At 42.6% G+C, this 27,293-nt stretch overlaps 1 protein-coding gene and 1 pseudogene across 4 annotated transcripts; one reads left to right on the top strand and one right to left on the bottom strand.

Moving 5' to 3' along the window:
* Positions 1–74: 74 nt before the first annotated feature.
* On the top strand, positions 75–25,422 carry LOC104854473 (cyclin-Y-like protein 1). Of its 4 annotated transcripts, none has more exons than XM_010612975.2 (10): positions 75–930; positions 5,369–5,443; positions 7,405–7,439; positions 10,494–10,594; positions 14,941–14,976; positions 17,243–17,294; positions 18,277–18,396; positions 20,548–20,715; positions 21,974–22,135; positions 23,431–25,422. In XM_010612975.2, the coding sequence occupies exons 1-10, from the start codon at positions 711–713 to the stop codon at positions 23,539–23,541; spliced, it is 1,080 nt and encodes a 359-aa protein (XP_010611277.1). In that variant the 5' UTR covers positions 75–710; the 3' UTR covers positions 23,542–25,422. The 4 variants fall into 4 exon arrangements, with proteins under 4 accessions (XP_010611277.1, XP_010611279.1, XP_033616922.1 ...); XM_010612977.2 differs by lacking the exon at positions 21,974–22,135 and adding an exon at positions 1,251–1,322 and having other exon boundaries at positions 20,548–20,714; XM_033761031.1 differs by lacking the exons at positions 75–930; positions 21,974–22,135 and having other exon boundaries at positions 4,875–5,443; positions 20,548–20,714.
* On the bottom strand, positions 13,081–13,614 carry LOC117285194 (annotated as a pseudogene).
* Positions 25,423–27,293: the final 1,871 nt, after the last annotated feature.

Here is a 27,293-nt window from a genome sequence, read left to right as displayed (position 1 = left end):
CCGGTATTTGGTATGTATTCTGTATATATGTACTGTTGAATTGTTCCTTTAACCAATATGTAGAGAAAGTGGATTTCAAACCAAGACTGACAGTAGAGGAACAAAACAATTAACAATCAACAATCTGGAGGCAACTAAGTTCTCTGAGAAAAATGAGAGCTGGACGAGTTACCTATGGAACCAGCTTCTTATTAACTGGGTCTTTTTATAAAGTCTGTTGACCCAGAGTACCTGTATAATTACAAAAGCCAGAGAGGCTCCAGGCAGCACCTGACAATGGAAACAATGGAAACATCGTAGACTCTGTGTGAGGGAGATGACAGCCCCAGGTGGGCAGGGGTATTTTGAATCAAATGCCTGGGTGCCAGTTGGGTGGGCATGTGGATGGAACTCTGGTCATGATTGGCTCCTGGTAGCCAGGTGACACAGGATGCATTCCAGTTGGCAGGTGCTGGCCTAGCGCTTTCAGTTGGTTGGAGGTGGCTGAAGGAGGAAGAGCTCTGACCTGCTATCTGGCAGTGGCTTTGGCTCTTAGCACTTTAAGTAATTGGATCACAGCCCCTCAGAAGACCAGTCAACTTGGGGGTTTGGGGGAGGGTGGCCGAGGGTAGGGCCAGCCTGCTGGCCAGAGGGCAGGTGAAAGAACAGCAGTCTGCCTCTGCATTGCTGAGCTGCTCAAGTGGGGCCGAGCCAAGGTTCAGTGGTGCCCCATGGGGAACATTCTGACCTGTTGTGTGGCCCCCAATGCCAGCCGCAAGCCGGGCCGGCGCAAGGGGACAGTGGAGCCAGACTACGCGTCTGAGATCTATGGAGCAGTGGCTGGAGATGCAGGGGCACAAGCACCTGCCTCCCAGGAGACCGAGGAGTTTCTCATGGGAACCAGGGATGGCTGCCACCTGCACCACATCAGTGACCGGGAGATGCCCCAAGGTAAGGAGGTGGGGAGAAGCTCTAACTTTCTGACCCCCTGGGGCCATGGGGGCTCCTGGCTCCTTTGTGCCAGGAGCTGGCTTTCTCGGGGCTGGGCACTTGTGGCAGGAGTTTCAGGCCGACTGTGCCTCGCTTTCCCACACTTATTCCTTCCCTGTCCTGCGAGGCCAGTGTCTTTCCCTCTCTACCCTGACACCCAGTTCTTGGCCCCTTTTTTTCCCAAGTCCCATTCTGGTTCCTTCACGTTAAGAAGTCCTGTGAGACTTTATTGAGACTTTTTGGTATATTTGCTCCCTTTTCTCAAAATTCAAATATGCCAGTATTGGAGCATCCATCCCATCTCTCTGTGCTTACCTGGATTGGTACCCAAGTGAAGGAGACAGGTAAGACAGGTAAGACCAAATTCTTCCCTTCCTCACACCAGGCAGGGATACTCTAGCAGTTCAGACCCAAATCCTTGAGGATGTCTTATGTAAATTCAAGTAGAGGTTGCCATAGGAGTTTATATGGTATTCTTGTGTTACCTCTGTAGAAGCTGATTATTCTTCCAAGTGTAATTTGAGCATAGAGAGAAAGATGATTTTGGGAAGGGGCCTTTAAAAAGCTGAGAAAGATGTTAAATAGGCAGAAAAGTTTTCTTTTCTTTTTTCTTTTTTTTTTTCTTTTTGGCCAAAGGAGTTTACTCGTAGAGTTCTGGTTACTTCATGTTTCCCACTTTGACAAATATGTCTCCTGCCATGCTTCAGTCACTTAAAGGATTTGGTTTATCTTGCCTGTTCTAAAGGAGAGGTGAGGCAGCTCATAAGATCATGAAATTGTTGGTCTAAAGTTTTAAAAGAGAAAATAGGACTTTAGCGTTCAATTAGGAAGGTAAAGATTTGGGAGTTGAGGTGCCAGGCCCTGCCAGCCCTGGAGCGTTTGTTGCCACCCCTTCTCCTTTCCTCCCCCTCCTGCCAGTAGACCCTGCTCAACTGCTAAGAATGTTTCAGTGAAAGGAAACTGCTGTAGAGAGGAGACAAAATGTTTGATTTTTGCCCCTAAAATTTTGGAAAGGAATCCGTGTAGGTAAAGATAATTGTGGGTAACAAGTTGATTCCTGAAGACTCTTTCTTTCCTTTTTGAAGTGCTGGGGATTGTACACAAGGCCTTTGTACCTAGCTCTAGCCCTAACCCTTTAAAAAAATGTATTTTGAGACAAGGTCTCTGCATCACTTAGTTTCCCAGGCTGGGCTTCAACTTGGAGCTGGGCTTACAGGGCATCACTGAGTCCTGTGAATTGGAAAGCATCATGTCAGAAGAAGTATGAGTCTTGTTTTTTTTTTTTTTTTACTTTTTGAGACAGGGTCTCACTATGTAGTTGAGACTGACCTGGAGCTCACTATGTATCCCAGGCTGGTTTTGAACTCACAGTGATCCTCCTGCCTCAGCCTCCTGAGTGCTGGGATTACAGGCATGTGCTACCACACCTGGCAAGATTATCAGTCCACTCATTTCATTTCAGTGGCAGATTTTCTTTCATTGCTACACAGGAAATGTCTTTTTTTTGTTTTTTGGTACCGAGGATGGAACTCGCCAACTTGTGCTTATGAGGCAGGTGCAGTGCCACTGACCTAAATCCCTGGCCCTAGGAAATGTCTTCTAGTCTTCATGTTAAGTTTAGCCAGGCTCTCAGTTTCTCTGATAGGCTAATTAAGCTGCTTGATAAACAGGCCTTTGTAGCTTTTCAGAAAATTGAAAAAATCATTAAAGAATGAATAAATACATGAACTATACCTTTAAACACAAAGGATGTAAGTATTTGTGAAAAGTGACTCTTTGCTTGGTGGTGTAAAGTAAGCCCCTGATTGATTTTATAAAAAAATTACTAGAGCTGTAATACATTGCAAACATGTACTAATAAAAAAGGGGAAGGGGCTGGGGATCTAGCTCAGTGGTTCCACTGCCTGCCTTGCAAGTGCAAGGACTCGAGTTTGATCTCTGGTACAAAAAAAAGGGTTGGGGGAAGCCCAAAATAGGATGTTTTCATAATTCTTTATGCTTTACAACACGTTCTCATATGTTGAACATCTCATTGGGCCCTTCGAAATACAAAGGAAGCCTGTGTATAGTCTCTATTAATTAAGAGACAAAGGTAGGAAAGGACTGTATAAGAGCTCTGGCTGCCTCCTAGCTCAGACCGATATAGAAGTGGTACATATGCCAAATTCAGTTCTTGAAAGAAAGCTTTTGAGAATGTGTCCTATATTTCATGCATAACGTAGACCTTTCTCTTAGAACTGTCTTTCCTAGATTCATTTATGTGTGTGTACAAAGCAGAGGCAACAGTTACCTCTGTGCCATGTGTGTACATTCATTGTGATGGATAAGAGCAAAAGTAAAGTGACAGATGGTCTCAGCTTACTAGGGAAGCCGGTGAGCTCGTTCTGGGACCTGAGCTGTTGGTGAGAACGCTGGGGACAGTGGAATGTAGGAGAAGCTGGCAAGAGGGCAGCGAGGGGAGGGAAATGATAGTCAGTGCTAAGCGTGAGGTACTGAAAAATACTCTGGGCGCAGTCTCTTGTCATATGTTTATTGACACGAGGGTTAAGTTTTTATTTCCATTTGTCTTTTGAAATTGAATGTTTAGGGCCAGGGAGGTAGCTCACGGGTGGGCGCTGCTGTAGCGTGCCCAGAGCACAGGTTGGATCCCCTGCACTGCAGGGAGAGTAAAATTTTGGCATTCACTAAAGTAATGAGAGTCCTTAGCTTCAGTATTTGGTTATGATTCTTAAATTTGCGTAGAAAGCAGTGCCAAAACACCAAGCATACAGTATAGACATTGTCTTTATTTCAGATAATTTCCCAGAAACTGCAAAATGTCCATTTAAATATTAAAAATTTAGCTCTTCTACAATATAGAGTTGGATTTTAATTTTTTTGATAAAAATGATACATAAACTATGCTTTCTCAGTCATTTCAAAATATTTTTCAAGTAATTAGAGGGATATTCCTAACAACCTGATGGGAATTTCTGATACCTTCAAAAGTATTTTCTTCTACTTTGCCTTCAGGAAGTTAGGTTGGAGCATAATTTATTCATTGTATTTTATGAGTAAGTTTTATAGTAAAATCATACACAATTCCATTGTTTCTGGTGACAAAGATGAAAATATTTTGGTTACTGATGAATTGTACCTTCCTCCAACGGAATTGAGAAGTCATATTTTTTCTTATAACTTAAGTCCATAGGATGAATTATTTTGTATTTAAGGTATTTTATTTTATTTTTTGGTACTGGGAATTGAACTCAGGGCCTTGTGTTTGCAAGGCAGTCATGGTGCCCCTGAGCTAAATCCCCAGCTGTAGAATTAAAATTAGTGATTCAAGCTCATGTTAAACCTGGAAGCCCCATATTATGTGTGTGCAGGATTCTAACCATATTACTGGGAGGGGACAAAAGAAAGAGTCTTAAGTAGAAAGATATGTGAAGTGATGAGTTAGATGGTAGTCACTAGTAGTCATTCTCTTTTAATATATTGGTATGCATTTTGATTTTGCCAGGGTGAGGGCTGTGTGATTGGAATTTGACCCTTGAACTCCCTTTTTAACATGTGGTCAAGAAAATATTGCTTTACCTCTGTTACATCTGATCTCGTGAGCTTCTCACAAGCTTGGTTAAGTAGCTTGAGACCCATGAGGAGGGCCACAGCTGCCCGTGTGATGACTTTTATTGTGTCATATCATGGCACAGTTTGTAGTACAAAGGTTTAAGACTTTGTTTTATAGTGTTTACTAAGTGGACACTTCTCTCAGCTTGGTTCCAAGAATCAAAAGTGTGTGGAAATTGAGACAAAGTTTTAAAAAAAATGAGTTTCAATCCAGAAAGTGTTTGTAGATTAGGACATTGCATTTTTAAGCAGTCTTAAATCTGCCATGGTGAATAGCCACCAAATAGCACAGCTAACAAAAGTAGTTTACTTGTTCATTGCAGCTGGAATTAACCATGTGATTGATTGTAGAGAATGTTTGCTGTTTGAAATGTTTGTTACATTGGACTGGTCTCCAACAGTGTATCCGTGATGCCAGGGCAGTGCTCACGCTTGAAACTTCCTGCACTGTGGTGGTATCCGCACAGAATAGGGTGTTTGTATTTCTGTTGGATTAGTAGGACAGGGGAGGAAGGCATATTTGATTCACCTAAAATTTGCTTTAGATCATTTAGGTGCAAATTTAGAAAAATAAACCCAAGACCTAGCCTATTTCATTCCATAGGTGTAGAGAGATTCTACAGTTGTACAGTTTCCCAGAATTCTTATATGCTTGTCTGTATTTCTTTCCTATTCATAACTAAAAACCTTCCCAACACTACTAAACATGATCAAAGGTGTGTAGCTGTTTTGAAGACCATCTACTTTCCTACTGAACTAAATCATCACATCCTTTCCTTTTCCTCTGTAGGTGCAGCTCTGGAATCAAACCCTTCTGACCTTCCAAGTGCAAGGACAATTTTCCTGAACAAATTTCAAGCATATGGTAAGATGCTACTTCTCCCCATCAAAGATAAGACTGAAAACCATTGCTATTTTGTGATATATTGCAGACATTATTTAGAAGAACTCATACATTGGTTTTCATGTTTCAACTTTCCGTATGTTCACTTTACTTTTACTACATGGTTATACATTTTCTTTTAAATGTCACTGTTTGTTTTTTTGTTTTTTGTTTGATACTGGGGATCGAACTCGGGACCTTGAGCTTGCGAGCCAGGTGGCGGCACCACTGAGTCAAATCCCCAGCCCTAAATGTCACTTTTTGATTAAGAGTATGTGGCTTTCTTTTAAGATGCTTCGGCACTTCTTTGTCAGTACAGTAGACCACATAAGACGTGGTCATGGATTTATACTTATTTTTACACACTCTTTTGGAGCTTTTCTCTAACTCCACAGAGGAGATTTTAAAGAGAAGTGATAGGATTAGGTTATCATACCAACAAATTAAAAAAATTATGTATTATATGCATATGTGTGGGAGGGGAGAGAGGGAGAGATTGATCATCTCTTTGACTTCCTTCCCCATAGCGCCCTTATCAAGTGAGGATGCCTCACACCACATTTATGATTTATGGTGTTCTCAGAAACTTCCAGCTATTCAAAACTTTTTTACCCTAATGTCAAAATCAGTGCAGAGGTGCCCCTCTGATGTTTCCTAGAAGGATAGCCAGGGTGTGCAACTAGTGTAAATTTTTTGTGTCCTATTTGCTTTGGGAATCAGACATAGGAACTTTGTGCAACTCAGTTTCTTTTTCTTAATGTTTGGTCAGTTCTTTTTCTGTTAAAAAAACATACATGACCAAAATTTTAGTTGATTTCAATGGTAAAAATTTAAGGAAGGTAGGTTCTACACTACTTGGAGAAATGCAGTACAATGAAAAATATTTTTGACTTGCATTTCCACTGGTGTGCAATTTTCCTTTCCTGATTTGGTCATTTCTGGTTAGCATTTCTGTGTTTCTCCATTTCTTTCATTTCTGTAGGAGCTGTGGGTCTCTCTCTCCCAGGTGGAGCATAGCAAGCCCTGGGAGCTGTCCGGTGCTCCTCTCTCTGGGGGAGAGGAATGTGCCTGAAGCGGTGCCTAGTGTTAGAGGAGAAGGCCGTGGGGAAACACTGTGGCCCATGTTGGTCTTGGAGCATTTGCTTTGTTAGAGCAAAATGAACCTGTGTGCTGCTGACACTGTGTTCAGTTAGATTAGCACACTCATTTCAAGCCCAATATTTAAGGCGGATTATTTCACAGTTGTTTAAAGACCCACTAATTTTTTAGTAACGTATTTTTAGCACAGTATCTTTGTAGACTCTCAGTAGGTGTTCCAAGATGCTTCCAGGAGTTCTAGTGCAGCAAGAGGTCACTGCCTAGCTGGAAACTGATTCTCAGAGCTGTCTGCTGTTAGATGCTTGTAATTAAGCTGTATGGCAATGTACAATGATGAAATACTGCTTATTTACTCGGGAAAGTCTGAACAGCGGTTGAGATTTGCAATAAGTTAATTTTTTTAAATTAGCTAAGTTTCTCACCTGGTCCAGTTTGTTTTATAGTTTTCTTTCAGATAAGGAGAGTCTGTCATCATTTTAGGTTAAAAAGAAGGTATAACTAAGTTTTTGGTTCTTAGTTTATGGAATTCATCTTGGTGGATGATTTATTTTAAAAAATAAAACAGATTTTGATCTGGGGATTTTGCTCAGTGGTTCCACCACCTGCCTCACAAGCATGAGGACCTGAGTTCAATACCTGGTACCAAAAACAAAAAACAAACAAACAAACAGAAAACCACCAACCAACCAAACAAACAGACAAAAAACCAAAACAAAATACCCAGATGTTTATTTCATTTGTATATTTGTAATCCATCAGATAATTAGTAGCCACTTCTGTGTACTTTTCTAAGGCATTTGTATCAGAATGGATCAGTTAGTTTATTTCTTTTGTTTTGTTCTTAGTGCATGATCAGAAGGAGAGCACCTATTTCAACCATGTAAGTAAATAATTTGAAAGATAAGAAACTAGGAATGAATCAAAGTATGTCTGCCATGATTTCTAAAAAAATATAATGAGGAGTTAGTCTGCTACCACGGACTTCTTTTTCTGTGTTTTTGTAAATCTTTTATTTAATTAATTATTTTTTTTGATACCAGGGATCGAACTCAGGACCTTACACTTGTGAAGCAGGTGGTGGAACCACTGAGCTAAATCCCCAGCCCCTGTAAATCTTTTATATTTTCCTACAATGTTTTAAATCTACTCAGGAAAGTCGTTGACTTAATAATTTCCATTTTAAGTGTTTTTCATATTTAAGTTCCATTGCAGTAATATGGATATAGAGTTAAAGATCTACCTGAAATATTTCCCTTAATTTATTTTGTCTTAAAAAAAATAGTAAACTATTTGTTTGTTTATTTATTTTGGTACTGGGGATCAAACTCGAGACCAGGCAGGTGTGGCCCCACTGAGCTAAATCCAAGTCCTAAGTAAACTATTTAATACATCACTTGTTAGCACTGACATTGTTTTTCTGTCATTAATAGGTGAATGTTTAGCTTCCTCTTTCTACCATGACCTTATTCTCCTCCATTTCCTTGAAATGTATCATATTTTTTAGATTAAATAACGTGTTTACATTGTGACTATTATTCACTGCTGAGTTATGCAATTGTAGTCCCATTGTGCTGCCTCTTTGTACACCTTTAATTCTTTCTCTTAAATATTTCTGAAGTCTGAGCAGTTCTGTACTTCTCCTGGATGACCCCCTTCCCTAAGCGACATTAGTTCACAAAGCCAAGTACAATAACCAACCCCAGCTGGTCTTTCTGCTTTCACATTCTTCCTTTTTGCGTGGGAGTGGGGCATCAATTTCCTATTTTCAGTTGAACAGTGTTCTTAACACTTATCCCCCATTTTATAACATTTTCCACATGCTTATCAGGATATTTTCCTTGTCCTAAAACATAGCTGTTTCATTTTTCTTTCCTACCTTAGTAAGGCTGGCTTTCCCTTAGTTCTGCTGCCTTGATCTTTCTCTGGGCCGTCTCCTTGAAGTCCTCTGGTTTTCGCATAACTGCTGTCTTGTGTTGGATCCTCACTGTCCTGGATTCTTTTGTTTCCTGTCTTGATGCACACCTCTGTGTTACTGGAGCACATATTCCTGGGAAAGGGCATAGGGTTGATTTTAAAAATCTAGCCCATAAGGAAAACTTCCTATTTAATAGAGCATAGACTTGCAGGTCAAAGCTAATTTTCACAATGCTTTTCTCATTTCTAGTGCTGCTCTTAACTCTGTTGCCACCCTATTATATGCATTATAAATATCTAGTTCTAGCCACCTCCCCAGAAGCTTTTAGTATCTTCTCTATCTCTGGGATGCTAGAAGAACACAGTATTGTTATTGACTTTTTCATCTTATTGGGATGGCCATTAAGGTCTGCAGACCGTCTCCCTCTCTTTTAATTTTTGATATTTTCTCCAGTAGTTTTTGTAGTTTGGTTATTCAGCTGTTGTGTCTGTCAGACCAGTATTTCTTCACTAGTGTCAAATTTCCATCCCATTTTTATTTTCTATTTTCTCCTTTGGTGCTGATTATGTACTCGAGACAACTTGACTTTGTACTTTGAACCTTACATTGAAATTTTTCGAAGTTTTCATTTGCTCCTGAATTTGTAGAATTCCCACAAATTCCTTTGTCCCTGCTGCACTGACCTCTTTTGTTGGAGGCATCCCTGAAGTATGTGGCTGTCCCCAGTGTTCTTTGGTTGAAAATACTGTATGTGCACGAGACTTTTCTTAACTAATGGACCTCACTGCCAGAATTCGGCAGCAAAGCCAGCTCTTCAGTGTGGGACCCTAGTGTACTGTCTGGGGCCAGGTCTCTGGGGGCTCTCTGACTTCTTCAGAGAAGATGCTCCTGGCCTTCTACGTGGGGAGTACAGTCAAGGCAGCCTGCTTTTCAGAAACTGTTCAGTGTATAGCTTTCCCCCATCATTTTCTAGGTTTAGTCTTGACCTGCTTGATATCTCCAGGGCTGACAGGCTTAGTATCTCTGGGACATGACATCTGCATTCCACAGCAAGGGGGCCAGGTGGCTCTGGGTGCTGCAGGCTTGTCACGGTTCTTCCCTGGCTTCTGTTTCGCATTTTACTCCAAGGTGCTGTGTGCCTCCGAGTTGGGACCCTGCCGTGGATTCTGCCAGGCAAACTGGCTGGTTGTTTATGTCCCAGTCACTTTCCATAGGCAGCAGAATTGTCAAATTTGTAGGACACGGAGGAAGAAGAAGGCAGTGTGGCAGAGAGCAGGATAGATGAGGCAGAAAGGTGTTCTGATGTGTGTCTTATAGCTGAGAGAATGACGTTAATACAACAGTGCGTGGCTGAGGCTTTCCATAGGAGTGAACTGAGGGCATTCTACCGGAACATGAACTGAATGTTAAAGGCCCAAGGATGTGTTTGTCGTCTGTTGTAGATGTGAGGGGATCTTAAAGTAAAGATTCTGCGCTCTTGGTAAGGGAATAGGTGTAGGGGGACCCATGGCTCCGGCTTGTTGGTGACTGAGTAGCCCTGTAGAGTCCTTTGACTCTGAAATGTTTGTTTCATCACACTGAAACACGCACATCAGTTAATCAGTTAAGTACTAGGCTTTTGTTTGCTGTGGTAGGCTGTGCCAGTGTTACTTAAGGCACTACATTTTATTCTCGTTACTAAATAGTAGAAATGGAAAATCTCAGCTGTTTTTTATTGCTTAAGAAAAAATCTCTAAAATCTCATTTTACACTCTTTATAATATTTGCAAAGGGACTCACACTAAATGCTTGTCAGGTTTGAGGACAGGTCCCACAGCAAGGGCAGCACTTATAACCCATTACTCAGGCATCCTTGGGAGTAAAGGGCCTCCTGCAGAGCCAGATTCACAGTACTGCTCTCAGACAGTTTGTACAGTGTGAGAAACATCTGCTGGTTTGACATTTTAAGTGAGGGAAAACTCCCGCCTTTTGTGCATTTGACTTTCGCTGACATTCTCTTCTGCTTTCCTTTCCCTTCAGGTGTCTCCAGGGCAGCTTCTGAGGATGTACAGCTCCTGCTCCACGATATTTCTAGATGACAGCACACTCAGCCAGCCCAGTCGTAGGAACATGGTGCAGTGGTGAGTACAGGGGTTTGCAGAGGCCCAGGTGGATAAAACAGCCCAGCATGCTGGTGATTTCAGCCATGTGGTTATCCTCCTCCTCTTTCAGCTTCAAATACTGGGGCCAACTGTATATATTAATTTTAAGGGGCTAAATGTGACTTTTCAACTTTTGTTTTAATCTCAGACTGCATGGTAGAAGGCAATACCAGTTAGCAAATAAAGAATCCTTGGAAAAGCGTACCTCTTTATTTCATGCATCTATGTTAAACTGAGAGAGAAGAGGTGCTTTTTATTGGATGTTTCTAGAAAAAACAGTTCTATGTGAGTTACAGGCCTAAAACAGTGTTTAAGACTTAAGAAACGAAACTCAGAAGGAACAGTGTTTCCTCTGTCGGTGCCACAGTCTGTCAGCATTTGAATGCTCTCCAACTTTTGTAAGCAGCCTCAGGTTGTGGCCTGGGTGAGCAGCTCACCAGGATCATAAATGCAGTAACCTAACAAATTGAAGGTGCAAAGTTTAGAAAGCAAGATACTTTATTGGAAAGGGAGGAAATGAAGATAGAGTCAGGGCAGGGGGCTCCAGAAAGGTGGAGGACACGTGGCCTTGGTTCCCAGCTGCTTTCATTGAGTGCCAAGGACCCTTTGACCTACCTGGAACTTGCCAATGGGTCCCCTGGGTGGTCTTGGCATTAGACAGAGTCCCCCGTGCCTGTGTCATTGCCATTTCTTGGAGGAGGGGGTATGTGTAACTTCTATTTGTCCTTAACAGGGCCCTATCTCCAGGGTGGCAGCTGACTGGCTAGGAGGTGCCATATTCATGGTTAATTTTGAGTTAGTAAGGGGATGTGTGGGTCTCTGTTGTAATATAGTGGCCCTAGAGTAAATGCATATGTATATGTACATTTCTGTGTGTGTTAGTGCATAGGTGTGAATACACACTGAACAGAACTTTCCCCAGAGTTAGTCAGCCCCCTCTGCCTTCTGCTTCCCCGCGTTCTATCTGAATTGGAAAGGATGGCCTGTCTTAGCTTTGTGCACTTGGCTTTCTCTGTACTCTGCTTGTCAGCTCTTTCTCTGGCTTTTGGTGCAAGTTCCAAGGCCATTTACTGCCTTTCTTTAGGTGTTTTTTTCTTTTCTTTACCCTTGTCCTTGAGACTGTTTTTGTGGTACCGGGGATTGAACTCGGGTCCTTGCGCTTGCAAGGCAGGCCACCGAACCGCTGAGCTAAATCGCCGGCCCTTTCCAGTAAAGTTTTAACTCCTCCTAGTAAGGGTTAGCCAGAAAACCTAATGAGCCCCCTGTTTTATTTCCCTGCCTACAGACCCCTTTCCCCTGCACTGACGGGTCGCAGTCAGTGGTACACAATGAAAAGACCCTGACAGGAATCTTCAAGCTTATTAAAAAGCCAACATCAAAAGCCAGGTGCAGAGCTTCCTCACTAAACTGGGGTTGTCCAGGAACATTATTAATGTCCCTTTGGGTTACGAGTTTTGGTTTTCAGAATGTAGCTTATATTTCTTTAGAATGTTAATACTCCTATCCTTCATTTTACTTTTTCAGTCAAAAATTATAAATAGCATAAGAATTTAATTTTTTTCTCAGATGTCAGCTTTTCTTTTTAGCTAATCATCAGCACAGTGGTATCTTGGTTCACGAACTTAATTCTTTCCACAGTTCTGGTCAAAAACCAAATTGGATGAGAGCCAATCCAATTCAGTGGTTAGGTTCAGTGTTGACTTTATGGGGAAGTTTGATTTAGTTCTCATTCAATTTAGTTTGCACCAGAATCATAGAATTAAGTCTATGAATTAAGATATCACTGAAATTTCAACTTGTATTAAAAACTACAAAGTTTACATTCATGGTAATATTTTTCTTTCACACAGTAGTAATTGAGATCAAATTGTGTTTCAACAGAAACTCAGCACTGTGTCTAAGTTTTGAAATTTGGCATCTATCAAATAATTACTGAATGTTTGTACTCAGCCAACGCCCCAATCCATGTCTAAAAAGCTGCTGTGCTTTGATAGGGTTGCCAGCTTCTTTTGCATTAAAAACCTTGTGAAGGTTCAACATGTAATTCAGTGTCGAGTTTTAAAGAGTGACCTTCCTCAAATAAGTAGGATTCACACTTGTTTTCCTCCCTGTCTTAGTCTAATGTGTAGAATTTTGCTTTCTGAAGAATAGTAAATTTTAGTTGGCTTTCATCGTGTTTTGTTAAATAATCATCGTGTACACTATTTTTCAAATAAATATTTAGTAAGTAATAGGACAAGTAGGCATTTAGGAAAGCTTTAAAAATATTTACTATGGGGTAACAGTTCACTGCACACACATGCAGTTCCCCACCGCGCCTTCCCTTTGATCTGTGGTTACTCACGAGCATTAGGAAATCAGGGGTGAGGGTGAGGTGTAGTAATATACACAAAATCATTCCCAGTGATTCTGACCCGAACTCTTTTTTTAAAAAAACTTTTATTTGCATTTATTTTATGCCTAATTTATTCCTGTGCCCTAAGTTTTTGTTTCTTCAGTTTCTTCTGGGCTTTTTCTGCTGTGCTAAGACCTTCCTCCTCTGGTTTAGGAACAGTCAGGCTCACCTCAGTGTGGCCGGGGAGCTCTCGGGTATGGGTAACCGGCCGTGAGCTCTCTAAGTGCAGTGGTGCCTGTCGGGTGCATTGTCCATTGATGCGTTCAGTGACCAGAGAACCTATGTGTAAACCCTTAAGCTCAGTGTAACTCTCTGCATTTTTAAGCATGTGCAGCAAAAATTCAACACTCTTTTTGGGCCATCGGCCCTGCGTCCAGCCCCACGGTTTGGCCAGGGCACACCTCCCGCCTCCTCCACTGTGACACTGGATGTCACCCGTTGCTTCTTTAATGTGGCATCCTCAGACCCTTGGTAGCCTTTCGGATATGCAGACCCCTGATGGGCTGGGCGGTTTCATGGGTGTTCTTAAAGTGAATACGAAGCTCTGAGCCTCTGGATTTGCATGATTTTGTGGGTTTTCTGGGTCAAGAGAGTAGTGAACCATTTCACAGGTCACCTCTGGCCACTTACAGGAAGAGCTGACCGAATTCTTAAGTCATTCACTGACTTTGTTTCGTGTTGGAATCACCCGGGGGACTTTAAAACACTCTTTGGACCGAATTGTGTCCCGTGCCACTCAATCAGAATGTCTCAGGTGGAATTCAGGATGGTTGTAAAGCTCCTCGGCGATTCCAGTGTGCAGGGAGGTTCAGGAAGCACTGCTCAATGGAGTATCATGCAGGAGAAGAGCTGCTGACCTCACAGTGGACTTCGGGACCGTGGTGCCCTCAGCTGGGACACGGGCTTGTGGATGAAACTTCACTTAAGGTTCGGTGATGTTGGTCTGTGATTCAGCTTGACTTGGAGATAAAACTGAAACCCTATAGAAGCGTTCGTCTTTGCTGCATATAATATGAGCCTGTTTAAATTCTAAAACACTGTCAAGACTTATTTTAAAATTCACATTTGTCTCCCCGCAGTGATGTTAGCTTCACTGGAGGGCGAGTGGAAGTGTGTAACTCACCTCACAGAACCCTGCGTCCCCGATACGCCTTATCTGTGTGCCATTGAGAGATTCAGCAGTGCAGTATCAGAGTTGTGTCTGCTTGTTAATACTGTATCTAAGACTAACTTGGAAATACTTGCCATGAATATTATTCTATGTAGACGTATGCTGCATCATTACTACTGATTATTTCAGGATGGGTAATGGTGTCATCAGTTTGGTGGGCACTTTTATTAGTAAGTTTTCTTGTCTCAGGGAAGTAACTATCTTTTATTTGGTATACAGCAGTTTTATTATTTACTTTTAGAGAAATAATGAAAAAATGGATGGGCAGGTGAATAATGAAGTAGGTCAATAGAAACAAATGCCTTCCCACTTTAAAAAAAATAAAAACCAACCAACAAACTGTTGTGGGCTGGCAATTTAGCTCAGTGGTTCCGCTGCCTGCCTTGCAAGCATAAGGATCCAAGTTTGATCCCCAGTACCAAAACAAAACAAAACAAAACTATTGTGTGGCTTAAATTTAAGCATGTGGGCGGACATGTAGAGCTTTCCCCAGGGGATGAGGTTTTATGGGGAGAAACCCAAATGAAAGGAAATATGTAATAATGTGTCATCAAGAGAAAGGTGTTCTAACAGCACATCGCCTGCCATTTGGTATCTGTGTTTGCTAAAAGCCAAAAAAACTAAACCAGGAGAGTGCCCATATGGCACGTTTCTCAAACTGGAAGACTCCAAGGTAGTGCCAGGTCTCATCTTGAAAATTTGTCTTCAGTTTTGAAAAATGATAAACTCACTTGTTAACAAATTTTTTTCCTTCCACAGTGTGACCTTAGCAGTATATTACCACATAAAGAACAGGTGAGCTCTTAAAAACCTGTCTTACTCTTCCAGTTAATTTGCACAATATCACGTATAGTATTAGGTAATGACTGCAGGTGTCATAAGTTGTAGTGTGCTTTTAGTAACATACGAAGCAAATCATTTTAGGTTTTTTTGTTGTGATTAGAACTGTTGAAAAAAAAAGGTCCTAGAGTATATTTGCTTCTATCGATTATATTGATATTTACTCTTTTAAACATTAAAATTGAGAGTTAAAAGTAGATATATTTGTGTGTGCATATGTGTGTGTGGGGGAAAGTGTTAACACAGGGTTTCCTAATCCTGGACCTGTTGGTATTTTGAGTGAGGTGATTCTTCACCGTGGGGCTGTCCTATGCAGGGTAGGATGTTTAACCAGGGTCACTGTCCTGCCTGGTAGAGTCCAGGAGCTTTTCTGATACCAAAAATGTCTACTGTTGGATAAGATCACTGCTGATTATGAACCATCTACCAATATAAATAATAACTATCGTCTATAACTCTTTTACATTTTGCGTTCCTTTTTTCATTGGGTGAAAAATACATCTCTATTTACACGTATGTGTATCTTCATTTGACTGCACAGAACACAATTAGATTCTCATACTTTGTGGTTCATTTACAGTTACTTTGAAGAAACAATAAGACAACCTGATATCATGGAGATACACAGTTGGACATACATGTGTTTTTAAAAATTTCAGACAATTTCAGTGGTCCACTGCCTTCCTTTCAAGTACCAGGGCCTGAGTTCAATCCCTGGTACCACAAAAAAAAAAAAAAAATTTCAGGCAGTTATGGATAGTCTTTTAGTTTACATTAAACACTATACCCATTCGTTTCTTGAATTAAGTACAATGAGATTTTAAATGGTATCTCTGAAATTGTGACATTAATACTTGTGGTTGCATCTTGCACAATGAATAGTTCTTTTAACCATACATTTCTACATTGGTATATATTGATTTATATATCAGTTCAGATTTCTTTTTTTTTCTTTTTTTGGTACCAGGGATCGAACTTGGGACCTTGTGCTTGCAAGGCAGGCGGTGGAACCACTGAGCTAAATTCCTGGCCCCTGGTTCATATTTCTTTATAACATCCAAATCACTTTTTTGATATCATCACCAGTCTTAGCACAAAGTTTTCCTAGTTCTGGGAAGCTGTCACATGTACAGCAGAAGGTACACATTTTCCAAAATCTTGATTTTTTTTTTTAGCTTCATTGCTTAAATTTTGTCATTGGCAACAAATACTTGTTCATTTTCCTTGTAGGCCCACTTTGTTTATTTTTTATATTTGTAGTTTCATGTATAAGTGTTCTATGATAAGTAGACCATTCAGCTTACAACTAAATTACAAGTGCTTTTTTTGAACACAAACTTACTTCATTATGCAGAAATACTTTGTGTGAACTTTTCATTTATTCCTAATATTAAAAAGCAGGGCCAAGATTTATTAACATTAGTCTTTACTGCTTCATGAATGACAGGCTTTTAAACAAAACTGCGAGTGACAGTGAGAAATAGAAAGACTGCTGATGCAGTTTGGGTGCACAGTCTTTGTTTTTGGCACCGCGGATCGAACTCAGGTCTTTGTGTTTGTGAGGTAGGCAGCAGAACCACTGAGCTAAATCCCTGGCCCATAGTTTTTTTTTTTTTTTTGGGGGGGAGTCCACAGTCTTACTGCGTGCTGAGAAGTCAGGAGTTTTTCTTCCTTTTGCTTTTATAAAAGCGTTACAAGTGTCCAGCAGTGGAAAAGCCAGTAATGTCTTCATGTGTTTATAAGGACAGTTTGATCTCTGAGCCTCCTGAAAAAGTCTGGGGACTCTCCAGAGGTCACAGACCACAACAAACCACTAGTTTATGGGAGCACAGTATATTAGTTTAATGAAAACACTGGTCTTTTATAAAAAGACAGCTATACTTTTAAATTCACCTAACAGAAACAAGAAATACATAATGAAAATATAGACCAAAGCCCATTCACATTTATTACATTTCTAGACTCATTCCCCACCCCTGTTGCTTTATTAGCATGGCCCACTGGGGAGTCATTTCTTGAAGGCACCTTTAGCTGGTCATCGCAGAAAAGTCTTCACCGTACTTGGTGCACCGAATAAAAAGAAGTCTAAAGGGCAAAATCCAGGAGAATTTGTCAGACTGGTGTGTTGAGGGTGGGGCTCCTCTCCGTCCCGCTCTGCTCCTGGCAGGTGTTGTATGAAGATACAAATGAATGTGCCTGGCTGCGCTTTCTTCTTTTGTAGGGACGCAGACAGATCCCTGGGTATCTTTGATGAGCGACTGCATCCACTCACAGTAAGTGTCACCTCTTCAGAACTATGTTTTTTTTCTTCTTGTCATCGTGTTTCTTTCGTGCTATTTTCCTTTGACATTAATGGCCAGAAGTAAATCACGCTGTTCTATTAGAATTTGAATCGCATCCTTTCCCACCTCGTGTTGCAACACATCTTCTCAGGAAGGAGGGTTTCTCAGGCCTGTGATAGAGTGAGAAGGGGCTGCAGCCTTGTTATTGAGCTACGGTGAAAATGTGTGACCCCGATAACAGAACATGTATCTTTAAAAAAACAATTTTCAGTAGCATCCAACAGTATAAACATTAGTTAATAAATCTTATAATGTGAAATCTCTCAGAGAATTCGGCTAAAATGACATAAAAATGTAAAAAGTCCTTTCTCAGGCATATTAGTTATGTGGCTGCTGACTGTTGTGTGTGACTGCACCCCTACAGGCTGTGGTTGCAGACACTAATTCCATCTTTTTAGACTTTATCACAGAGAATACAGCATAGAATCAAAAAGACTTTCAGGCTAAAAATGAATGTGTGGAGGCGAAGTAGAAAGGAGTATTGATTTTCTGAGCCGGTGGCCTTCTGTGTTGCTCACTGAGAGACGCGCTGACAGTGGTTGCACCTGTGTGCACCTCAGGGGCGCAGTGGTGGTGGTGCATGAGGCGGTCACTTAAGGGGCCGCTGTGCTACACATGGGCTTCACTCACCGAGGGTCATTATGCACAGTAGAAGGTGCCAGTGTTTCTGGTTGGAGACTAAGAGACATGCAACCCAACTGGAATTATCTGAAGGAACACAGGAGTGAGAGGTGCAGACTGCTGACCTAAGAGTACGCAAAGCTTTCTTTCTTTTTTTTTTTTAAGAGTAGGAAAAATTTATTGAGGGAAAGATAGCTTTTGTCAAAGAGAGACAGAAGCGGGACCGGAAAGTGGGTTGCCCCGCAAAAGCTTTCTTCAGGGGCTTCTCACATTGCATCATTTTTCCTTTCAGAGAGAGAAGTTTCCGGAGGAATACTTTGAGTATGATCCTGAACACAAATGCATTTACAGATTTGTTGCTGTTATTTTTAATGCTGTGTGGTTACCAGCTGAATGTGCAATAATAACTTTGGTAAGATGTCATTTACCAAGCATGCTTAGAAACTGGTCTTGTACGCAGAGCAAGGTCTTTTTCTTCAAATTAGACTCCTGAAATTATCATGAGAACTCTATTAAGATAAGCCTGTCAAAGGAAAGCAAATAGACATACTCGGGCCCCATAACCATTCTTATTTAGAATGAGGTCTTCACCTTTCTCATCACAAAACAGTTGGAATTAAAGGCGGTGGGAGAGTTTCCCCCACACCTCAATACACACGCTCACTTAGCACGAACGCGTACACATGCTGTGGGCTGGGAAGGAGAGCAGTCAGGCCCTCTGAGCCAGGGAGTGGTTCTGTGCAGGTCAAGCCAGGTCCCAGGCTGTGTTCCCTGGAGGCTTCACAGCCTTCATTTCCCTGTTCCCTGGGTTATGGGTGCTATACATCCCTGCTGAGCGCTGCTGTCTGCTGGTGACGCTTCCCAGGGTGGAGGTCCAGCAGTTCCTAGAGAAGCTTTGTTAGCCCGAGGAGCTGTAGCTGTGTCCTTATTTTTTTTGTTGTTGTTGTTATTCAGGGTGAAGATTTTATCATTTCTAGTAAATGCTGTTCAAGTGGTAGAGATTGTTCTATTCCTTCCTCTGCCAAATGCATAGTGGAAAGGCATCTTCATGGCCTGTGGTGAAAGAGCACTTAGAGCAGTAGGGACCTTGTGGCATCTAGGCAGAGTTTGGGGTGGGGCCTGCGACCTGTGCTCCAAAAGAAACCTCACAGGACACTTGCATATGTAGAGCTAGATGGTGCAGGGAGGAGGGCTGGCGTGGAAGAGGCAGTGTCCTGTGGACAAGCCAAGCTTGATGTCCCTGGAGATGACAGTGGCATGTTGTCTCATCGTTTGGTTGCACTGTACCATGATGAGTCATTTCTGTACCAGAAGACTGGTGTCCTGGGACAGAGGATCGTTTTTAGGTTACTTGGGGGAACAGGTTTTGGGGAATGAAAACAGTGCAGTTTGGAGAACACTACGTGATTCAGACTACTGGCCAGACAACGTTCAGGCAGTAACTATGCTCTTAAAAGAGGGCCTTTTCCTTTTCCTTTTGATGCAGAGTTCAAATAGCATATCCAGCCTGCCCTCCATGTCCGTGAGCTCTACATCTACAATTTCTACCATTTAGGGAAAATTCATGTCCTTTTTTGCCCAGTCCTTAGTGGGTAACAGTATATATGACTTCCTTTACCTGGCATTGACATTGAATTCTGTGTTGTAGTCGCCTAGATATGCTTTGCAGCCTGTGGGAGGATGTGCGTAGCTTATGTGCAAACGCTGAGCCCTTTTACATGTGGGACTTGAGCATCTGCAGACTTCTGTCGCTCAGATCACAGCTTCCTCTATGACCTTTGCTCACCTGGTAGCTCACCCAGTTCTTTGTGGAGCAGATGTTTGATTGCGTGAGGTTGTCTCACCACCTGCGTGGAAGTTTAGGAGTCCCGGGGTACAGACTGGCAGCTCTGTTCTTCGCGTCATGAAGCCATCAGAACGGACTGAGTTGCTGATTATGTAGGCGGGAGAACAGGTTTTCATGAGTGGCGGAGATGGGAAAACATAGGCACTCAGAAGGACACTCCTGTCTACATGTGGGTTCTTTTAGAAGCCCTGAGTTTGAGGAAGCTTTATAGCTGTGAACTTTACACGTGGTGTGCCACTCTGCTCAGCTGCCGCTGGGCGGCACTGCTGTCCACCACATAGTGCTACAAAAGGGGTAACACCGTGAAAAGAAGGTAAAAACGTGCTCACTGTGAGTTGGGCACTATATTTGACCATGACATGTCTGAAACCATTCTGAAAATACTGGCTGAAACTAGATGCTATGTTGCATGTTGGAGTAACTCAGCGTTTACTGAACAGCTTTACACCAGGCCTTTGTCTGTCCCTTCATGAGTGTGGTGGTGATAACAGCACCACTCTGCTTGACGACCTTGGCTGATCCATCACCGAAATCAGACAGGAAATTCACATGAGTGGCAGTGGTGTCTGATTTCCAGCTGCAACCTGACCCCTCACTTTAGCTGAGCAGAATCTCTGTGAAAGGGCTTTCTGTTCAGACACAGGACTGTGTCGTCACAGCAGTTTCTACAGCATTAAACAGAGCTGCGGTCACAGCACAGTGCTCTCCTCTTCGCAGGTCTACTTGGAAAGGCTTCTGTCCTATGCTGAGATAGACATCTGCCCTACCAACTGGAGAAGGATTGTCCTGGGAGCCATTCTTCTTGCCTGCAAGGTCTGGCACGATGAGGCTGTGTGGAATATGGACTTCTGCCGGATCCTCAAGGATGTTACACTTGAGGACATGTGAGTTTGTAAGGGTTCAGTGAGCTTCCTAGTAATTTTCCAGTTCCCCTGCTCCTATAAGGTTTGCATTTTAAGAAATATTTTTAAATACCATACTATGCAGAAAATGGAAATGGGCACAGAACGATTACTTTTTGTCCAGCTATTTTCCATCATTAATTGATAGGTTTTTGTGGGTTATTATTTTAAAGATATGCTTAGTAAGTTGAAACTTTTCTGGTGGTTTTGCCAGACATCTTACAAGCTTACTGCCGGAACAGCATAGAACAGGGCATTCTTCATGGGTTTTAAAAAGCTGCCGGGCCTGTCCCTTCTGTAAGGGCTGCTGTGCCTGGCTTTTGAAGTAAATGTTTGGCCACTGTTAAGGTGGTAGGGCCCGTGAGCCACACACGTGGCGTGTGTCCTTGGAGTAACCAGGACATGCGCCAGGAAGGGCTCCCGCTCCCCTGCTCCCCCGAGTAGGAGAGCGAGCGGTAAGTGTGCAGATCGGTCTCACGGGCTCTCCTCCTGTGTGTGCGTGGGCAGCTGCACAGTCCCGAGCGGAGGGCGGCTCAGCGACGAGGCTGAGTCCAGGGCTCTGCCAGGGGTCCTGTGCTCACGTGGATTTTCTCCAGCCAGGATCTTTCTGCCTTCCGAAGTTTAAGATGAACATCTCGGTCAGTTTGTCACCTTAGTAGTAGCACGGTGCCCTTTGACATAGCCTCATGTGCTGCCACGCGTGGGGTTTGCCTTTCCCACACAGTGCGCTTTGTTTTTTTCTTTCTTTCTGATGAATGCTTGTTATCTGCAGAGGTTTCCCTGCAGAGAGAGGAGTGGTGGTTCTTTCGTTGGTGCCTTGCTCCCTAAGCCCTTCCTCTCAGGAGCCCCTTGAAGATGCCTGCAGGCTCTCCAGAGCCCACAAACGGTGCACATCACTTCTCTTTTGCTCACTGTGGGTGGGGCCTTGTGAGTGCTTATGGAGTGTGAGTCACACACGTGCTTTGGTGGACTCTGAAGAATGGGCTGTGAGCCCGCACCAGGCAGGAATGGGCAGGCCATAGTTCTCCCCTCTGCGCAAACACGGAGGTCCTGGGATATAGAAAGGACCAAAAGTAGCTCTGCCTTGCTGGAACATGAGTGTCTTCTTCCCGTTGGGTAGCCTTCCTAGGGCTCAAAACAGAATTCACAGCACTCCTAGAAGCTCCGAATGACATTTTTGCAGGTCTCCCACTTGACTGAAATCGTCCTGTATTTGTTTTGCTGTGTTCTTCCTCCCCATAAATGAGCTGGAAAGGCAGTACTTGGACCTGCTTGAATTTAATGTTAATGTGTCTGCCAGTGTGTATGCCAAATACTACTTTGACCTCCGCTCTTTAGCAGATGAAAACAACATGTATTTTGTGTTTGCACCTCTCACCAAAGAGCGAGCACAGGACCTAGAGGTAAGGCTGTGCTTGTGCTAAGTGGGGCTTTCTGTGAGCACAGGGTCAGCACCTGTGACTGTATCATAGTAAGCAGTGACTGGGGAATGGAAAGCGTCCCCAGGAACACACACAAGAGTTCACTAACCCTTCGTGTCAGTCCTGTTTCTCACTTCTTTTATGGTTCACGTAGATATCCTCATTATTCTTAAAAAGTGGATATTATCTCCTTTCTGACCATAATCCAGAATACTTTAACCAGAAGTAATCTGTTCAGTGGTTTGAACCTCTGCCTTTCTCCCTGGCCATATATGATTAACTCCTGTGGTTGTTTCCCTTATTATACCTACAAATACAGGTCACTTAACCTTTGTGCCTGTCTTTTACTCAGGTTGCAGATTCCTGTCGGAGTTCAGCTATTAGTTCAAACCTGTGAGTTCATTAGGGAGAGCCTTGGTGGCTAACGTGAGAATCCTGCACTTTGGATGTGGGATGTGGGGTATGTGTGTGTTTCAAATACTGGAGGTTGGAAATGGTTACATGGAAGTGGTAGCTCACAAGGGGCAAAGTGATATACATGGTTTATGACTTTAGGTGAGCATACACCAAAGTAATCCACACCTGAAATGGATGTGTACATTCAAACAGCACTTTCTGTGTGCCTTGGTAGCATGGTAAGTTCCCAGCTTACGAAGGTTCAAGTTGCCAACTTTGACAGATATGAACGGATCTTGCATTTGGGTTTTTTTTTTTAATGCTTTGCATTGTAAATTCGTGTCAGAGGTGTGGAAGACTCACTCTGTCAGACTTATGGACGAATCTGACTTACGAATGTTCCCGCGGAATGGAACTGGGGAGCAGCCTCTGATGCTTTAGTTGTGAGACCTGTCCTGCCCTGCAGTAGAGCTCACACCTCCTCCGTGGAAGTTGCTTAAGAGTTTGTAATAACTAAGGAGGGTCAGGTAGTGGTGGAATAGCTGAGCCAGGTGTAGGTTTATCATTGTAACGAACACTTGCACAGGTGACAGATGCTGCTGTTAGGAGCCTGGCATATCACAAAACCTTTGACGTCTTTGCAAAGTCCATTTGTGGACTGTAGCTGAACAGACTTCCCTCTCCAGGCTATCAGAGCATCACCCTTAAGACGTTAGTGAACTGGCAGGAAGTAGCATCCTCACAACCTGGCATGCAGGCCTCAGCCAGAGCAGCGGTGGCCACGGAGTGGCTGAGGAGCCCTCAGTGTGACTGAACATCAGTCGTAGGACTTTGTTTCTTTAAAATCTTCCCCCTGTGTTCTGTTTGATTGACTTTCCCAGGCCATGTCACGATCGTGTGAAGACAAAGACTTGTGCAGAGCTGCTATGAGAAGATCTTCCAGCGATGGCAATTTCACCGGCATTGGACTGACCAATGCCGTCCTGTCCTAAGAGGGAGAAATGGGGGCCATGACATCACGGACCCCTCACGTGCAAAGCTGGAGAAGTTCTGTCCCTCTTGCTAGAACAACAAGAACAAGAAGAACAATCACAGTCACAGAAACAGCAAAGTTAGTATTTTCCCCACAGCCCCTCCCGGACAGTGACAGCCGCGCTGCACGGAAGGAGCGGCATCGTCAAAGCAGCGACTCACTTCAGTCCTCACCGGTGTGAGCAGAACTGCCAGGGCTGCAAAGCACAAGCTCCTGGCTCACACAGGCCTTTGCTTACTTCACCGGCCAATGCTCGTGAGCCCTGTGGGGCTTTTGAATTGAGTTTAAATTTAAACTAATTTAAGATTTTAATTATTTTTAAAATCAGATTTAAAACACTACCCATATAATTGTATGTTTTTCTACTTGCCCCTTCCCATGTTGCTGCGTATGCCTTTAGGATCGATACAGTATTACTATTAAAATGTGGGGATCTTTTTCATCGCCCGGTTCCGGGAATGAAACCCAGGGTATTAGCCATGTCCTCCTAGCAGATTCTCTCCCACTGACTCCCCCACCAGCCCCCAAATGGGAGTGTTGTGCAGGGACACCGCTGAGGAATAGGCTGTAGAACTGTCGAGGGCTGAAGGCTCTTCCGCCTGTGCTCTCGTCGAGTTGCTAGTCATAATTGTCAGTCACTTTAAACCCAGGAGCTGGCGGAGGACACCTGCCACTCATGTCTTTTGCAAGCATGACTTAGTAGCGTTGTGACATGTTTGTGGTCCTAAAGAGAAATCATCGGTTTTTGACTCTTTCTATGAAGTCCATGCTGCATCTCATGAACCATGAGTGGTGACTCATTTTCTGATGAACATCCTCTTGTTAAGTAAATATATTAGAAGGTATTTTCGTGGTACATCCCAACACGAGGGCCAGTGATCATAGCCAGTAGTAAGATTCAGGGTGTCCCAAAGTGTCAGCGCAGTTCTAAGCCACAGACTAATATGCCTGTGCCTTCCAGGGCGCTGCAGCAGGTGCAAAGGCTGCAAGCTTTTACCAAAGAGTATGTGAAAGTTTCAGTTTTGCAAATTTGGAATATTAAGCTTTTATTCTTAATGTTTTCTAGTCTCTCAAAGAGATTAGGAGGAATTGGAACAAAAAATTACAATTAAAAGCTTAATATTATACATTTACAAAATTAAATGGTGATATTTTAGATGATATTTTATAACATTGCAGCTTCTCTACTTCTCCTGGCATCAACGCTTAAAATTACACCAAGATTTTTGGATGCTTCGTATTGCACAGTTTCCCTCATGTGTTTAAATAGTTCTTTGAGGGCCGAACAGTATCTGCTTTGATTGCTTAGATTTTTCTCTAGGTTTGGTGAAGGAAGAATTTTAGGACCAGCGTTAATTCACATGTAATAAAAAGGAAATGGACCCCAGTAGCAGCAAGTGATACAAAAGTTCCTTCTAAAGTCCAGCCTGCATTTCAGGTCGCCCCATTTCAAGTCCTCCTATTTAAGAGGGACTTACCTGAACCTTAGGAGCATTGCTGAAGGCTTCGAAGGGCAGAGACGAATTTGAGGAGATTTACAACAATGTTCCCTAAATTTGAAATATTAAAAAATCAGTGCTCTTGCCATGTGAAATCGATTTTTCTGCCTTTTCAAATGTAACCCTAGGAATCTTGCCTGTAATGAAGCCCTCGTGGGCTAGGAATACTTTCCCCCAGTGTTGCACTGCCTCACACAACTGCATGCTGCAGTTTCCACCATTTTGCACAAGAGATGTAGGTGACACTCAATGGCACAGAAGTACCACAAGCTACCACTGCTAAAGAAGTGTTTATGGAATTTCAAGCTGGAAGATTTGAGTGTTATTTTGAAAAAAATGCTACAACTTAAAGTGGGGTTTCATCCCCAAGTGTATATTTTTAAAATAAACTATATTTAAAAAATAAACTATTTTGATTAAAATACAGCTGGAATGTTTGTTACCACTTCTCTATTCACAACATTATATCACTCCAGAATTTCAACGTTTTGTGTTCTTCCTGGTGGTTTTTAAGCATTCTTGTGCTGACTCCAATAAAGCTGACTTGAATCAGGGCTTCTGGTTAGGTGTGGTAATTAATAATTACCATTTTTTGCTTAGCCTCCTTTTCCACCTGAATGTATTGTAGATAGTGTGTTTAAGAGAGGAGAGCACTTGAGAAGATAAGCTCGGGTAACATACTGAAGAGGCATCAGGGACAGGACTCATATGGAATTAGAACATCATGTGTTCGCAGTTTGCAGGCAGCAATGGTAAAGAAATAAAGGTATAGGAACTGAAGTTGCTGTATAGCAGTCACCTGAAACAAGCCACACAGTCTGACATACTGTTCTCAGGTGTATATTTCATTAGCCACAAGGTTTCTTTCGTATGGAAGCCTCACCACTCAGCTTCCGAGTTTGTAATCTGTAGCGTTGCTGTATGTCCATTCACTTGTGATCTATATCTACAGCTAAATCCGAGTGACCAGTCACTTTGATTTTGCTACATTGTTGGTTGAGCTAAATAGGCTGATTTGATTTATAAGGAAAAAATATAGAATGAGTATGGTTTTCACCCTATATCAGTTTCTCAGAAGAAAAATTCATGAATAATCAAAAATTAATTTCAGGCCAGGGATTTAGCTCAGTGCTTGCAAGGTGCTCGGTCCTGAGTTTGACCCCTGGTTACCGCCAAAAAAAAAACCAAAAGAAAAAGAAAAAAAAAACAAAACTTAGGAGGGGTTCATTGGATACAAATCTGTAACTTCAAGAACAAGCTAGAAGAATAAATAGAATGACTAAAAAATTGCTCTTCTCTCTTGGCCTTGCCCGAAGAAGGTTGTATAGTCATTCTGGAAGATGGGAGATTGGGCCACAGTATTAAAATTGGTAAGTTCTCTGGCACACCGTGAGGCGTGGGAACTGGTGGCTGGGAGGGCAGTCGATCTCAGGTTTCCACACATAGGAAAGGTACTGCTGAAACCCAGCACTGAGCTCTGGGTTCCCCACTGCCGTGCTGGGGATTGAACCTTTGCACTCAGCTACATCCCCAGTCTCTCTTTTTTTTTTCTTCTGAGACAGGTTCTCACTAAGCTAAGTTGCCCATTGTGGGCTCCAGATTGTGATCCTACTCCCTCATGAGTCCTGGTTTTAAAACAGGTGAACTTCTTGCTTAGTTTCCTACATCTTGTTTTTTGCTTAAAAAACAAGTAAAAGCCTGTTACTCAGGCAGCAGTTCAATCTTCATTTTGTGTTCAAGTCAGGCAGTTTGGCAGTGGTGTGCAGCTAAGCATAACTATCTTCCACCATCCAGCCTGTCTTGTAGCCGTGTTATGACGATGGCTGACTCTTCCCTCCGGCAGAAGGTGCCTTCTTGCATGTGATGCTACTCGGTGCACAGAAATATCCCAGGTAAGCGCTAGTTGCTGTCCTGTATCTGTAGGTTGCATCCTGAATCTATGAACATGTCAAACATTAGATTAAAGTTTAACCTCAGGACCTCTAAGGTTGGAATTGTGTCACAAAATACCAGTAATCCAGGAGCCCTCAGTAGGTCCTGCTCCCTAGAACAGAATGATCTGCTTGGCTTCTAAGCTTTTAATGAAGTAGTTTACATGAGATTGTCAAGCAAGAAAACTCCTTTCTGTGAGATAAAGGTTAAGAATATTAATTTGTGGTATAGGATCTCTAAGGTGAAAGGAGGACAACCTGGAAAGTGAACATAGAAAAAT

The sequence above is a fragment of the Fukomys damarensis genome, unplaced genomic scaffold (genome assembly GCF_012274545.1).
Source record: "Fukomys damarensis isolate Sample0158 unplaced genomic scaffold, DMR_v1.0_HiC HiC_scaffold_7, whole genome shotgun sequence".
In the NCBI taxonomy this organism is placed as follows: domain Eukaryota; kingdom Metazoa; phylum Chordata; class Mammalia; order Rodentia; family Bathyergidae; genus Fukomys; species Fukomys damarensis.
The sequence above is the reverse complement of the archived record's forward strand: the minus strand, read 5'-3'. Positions and strand labels throughout refer to the sequence as shown.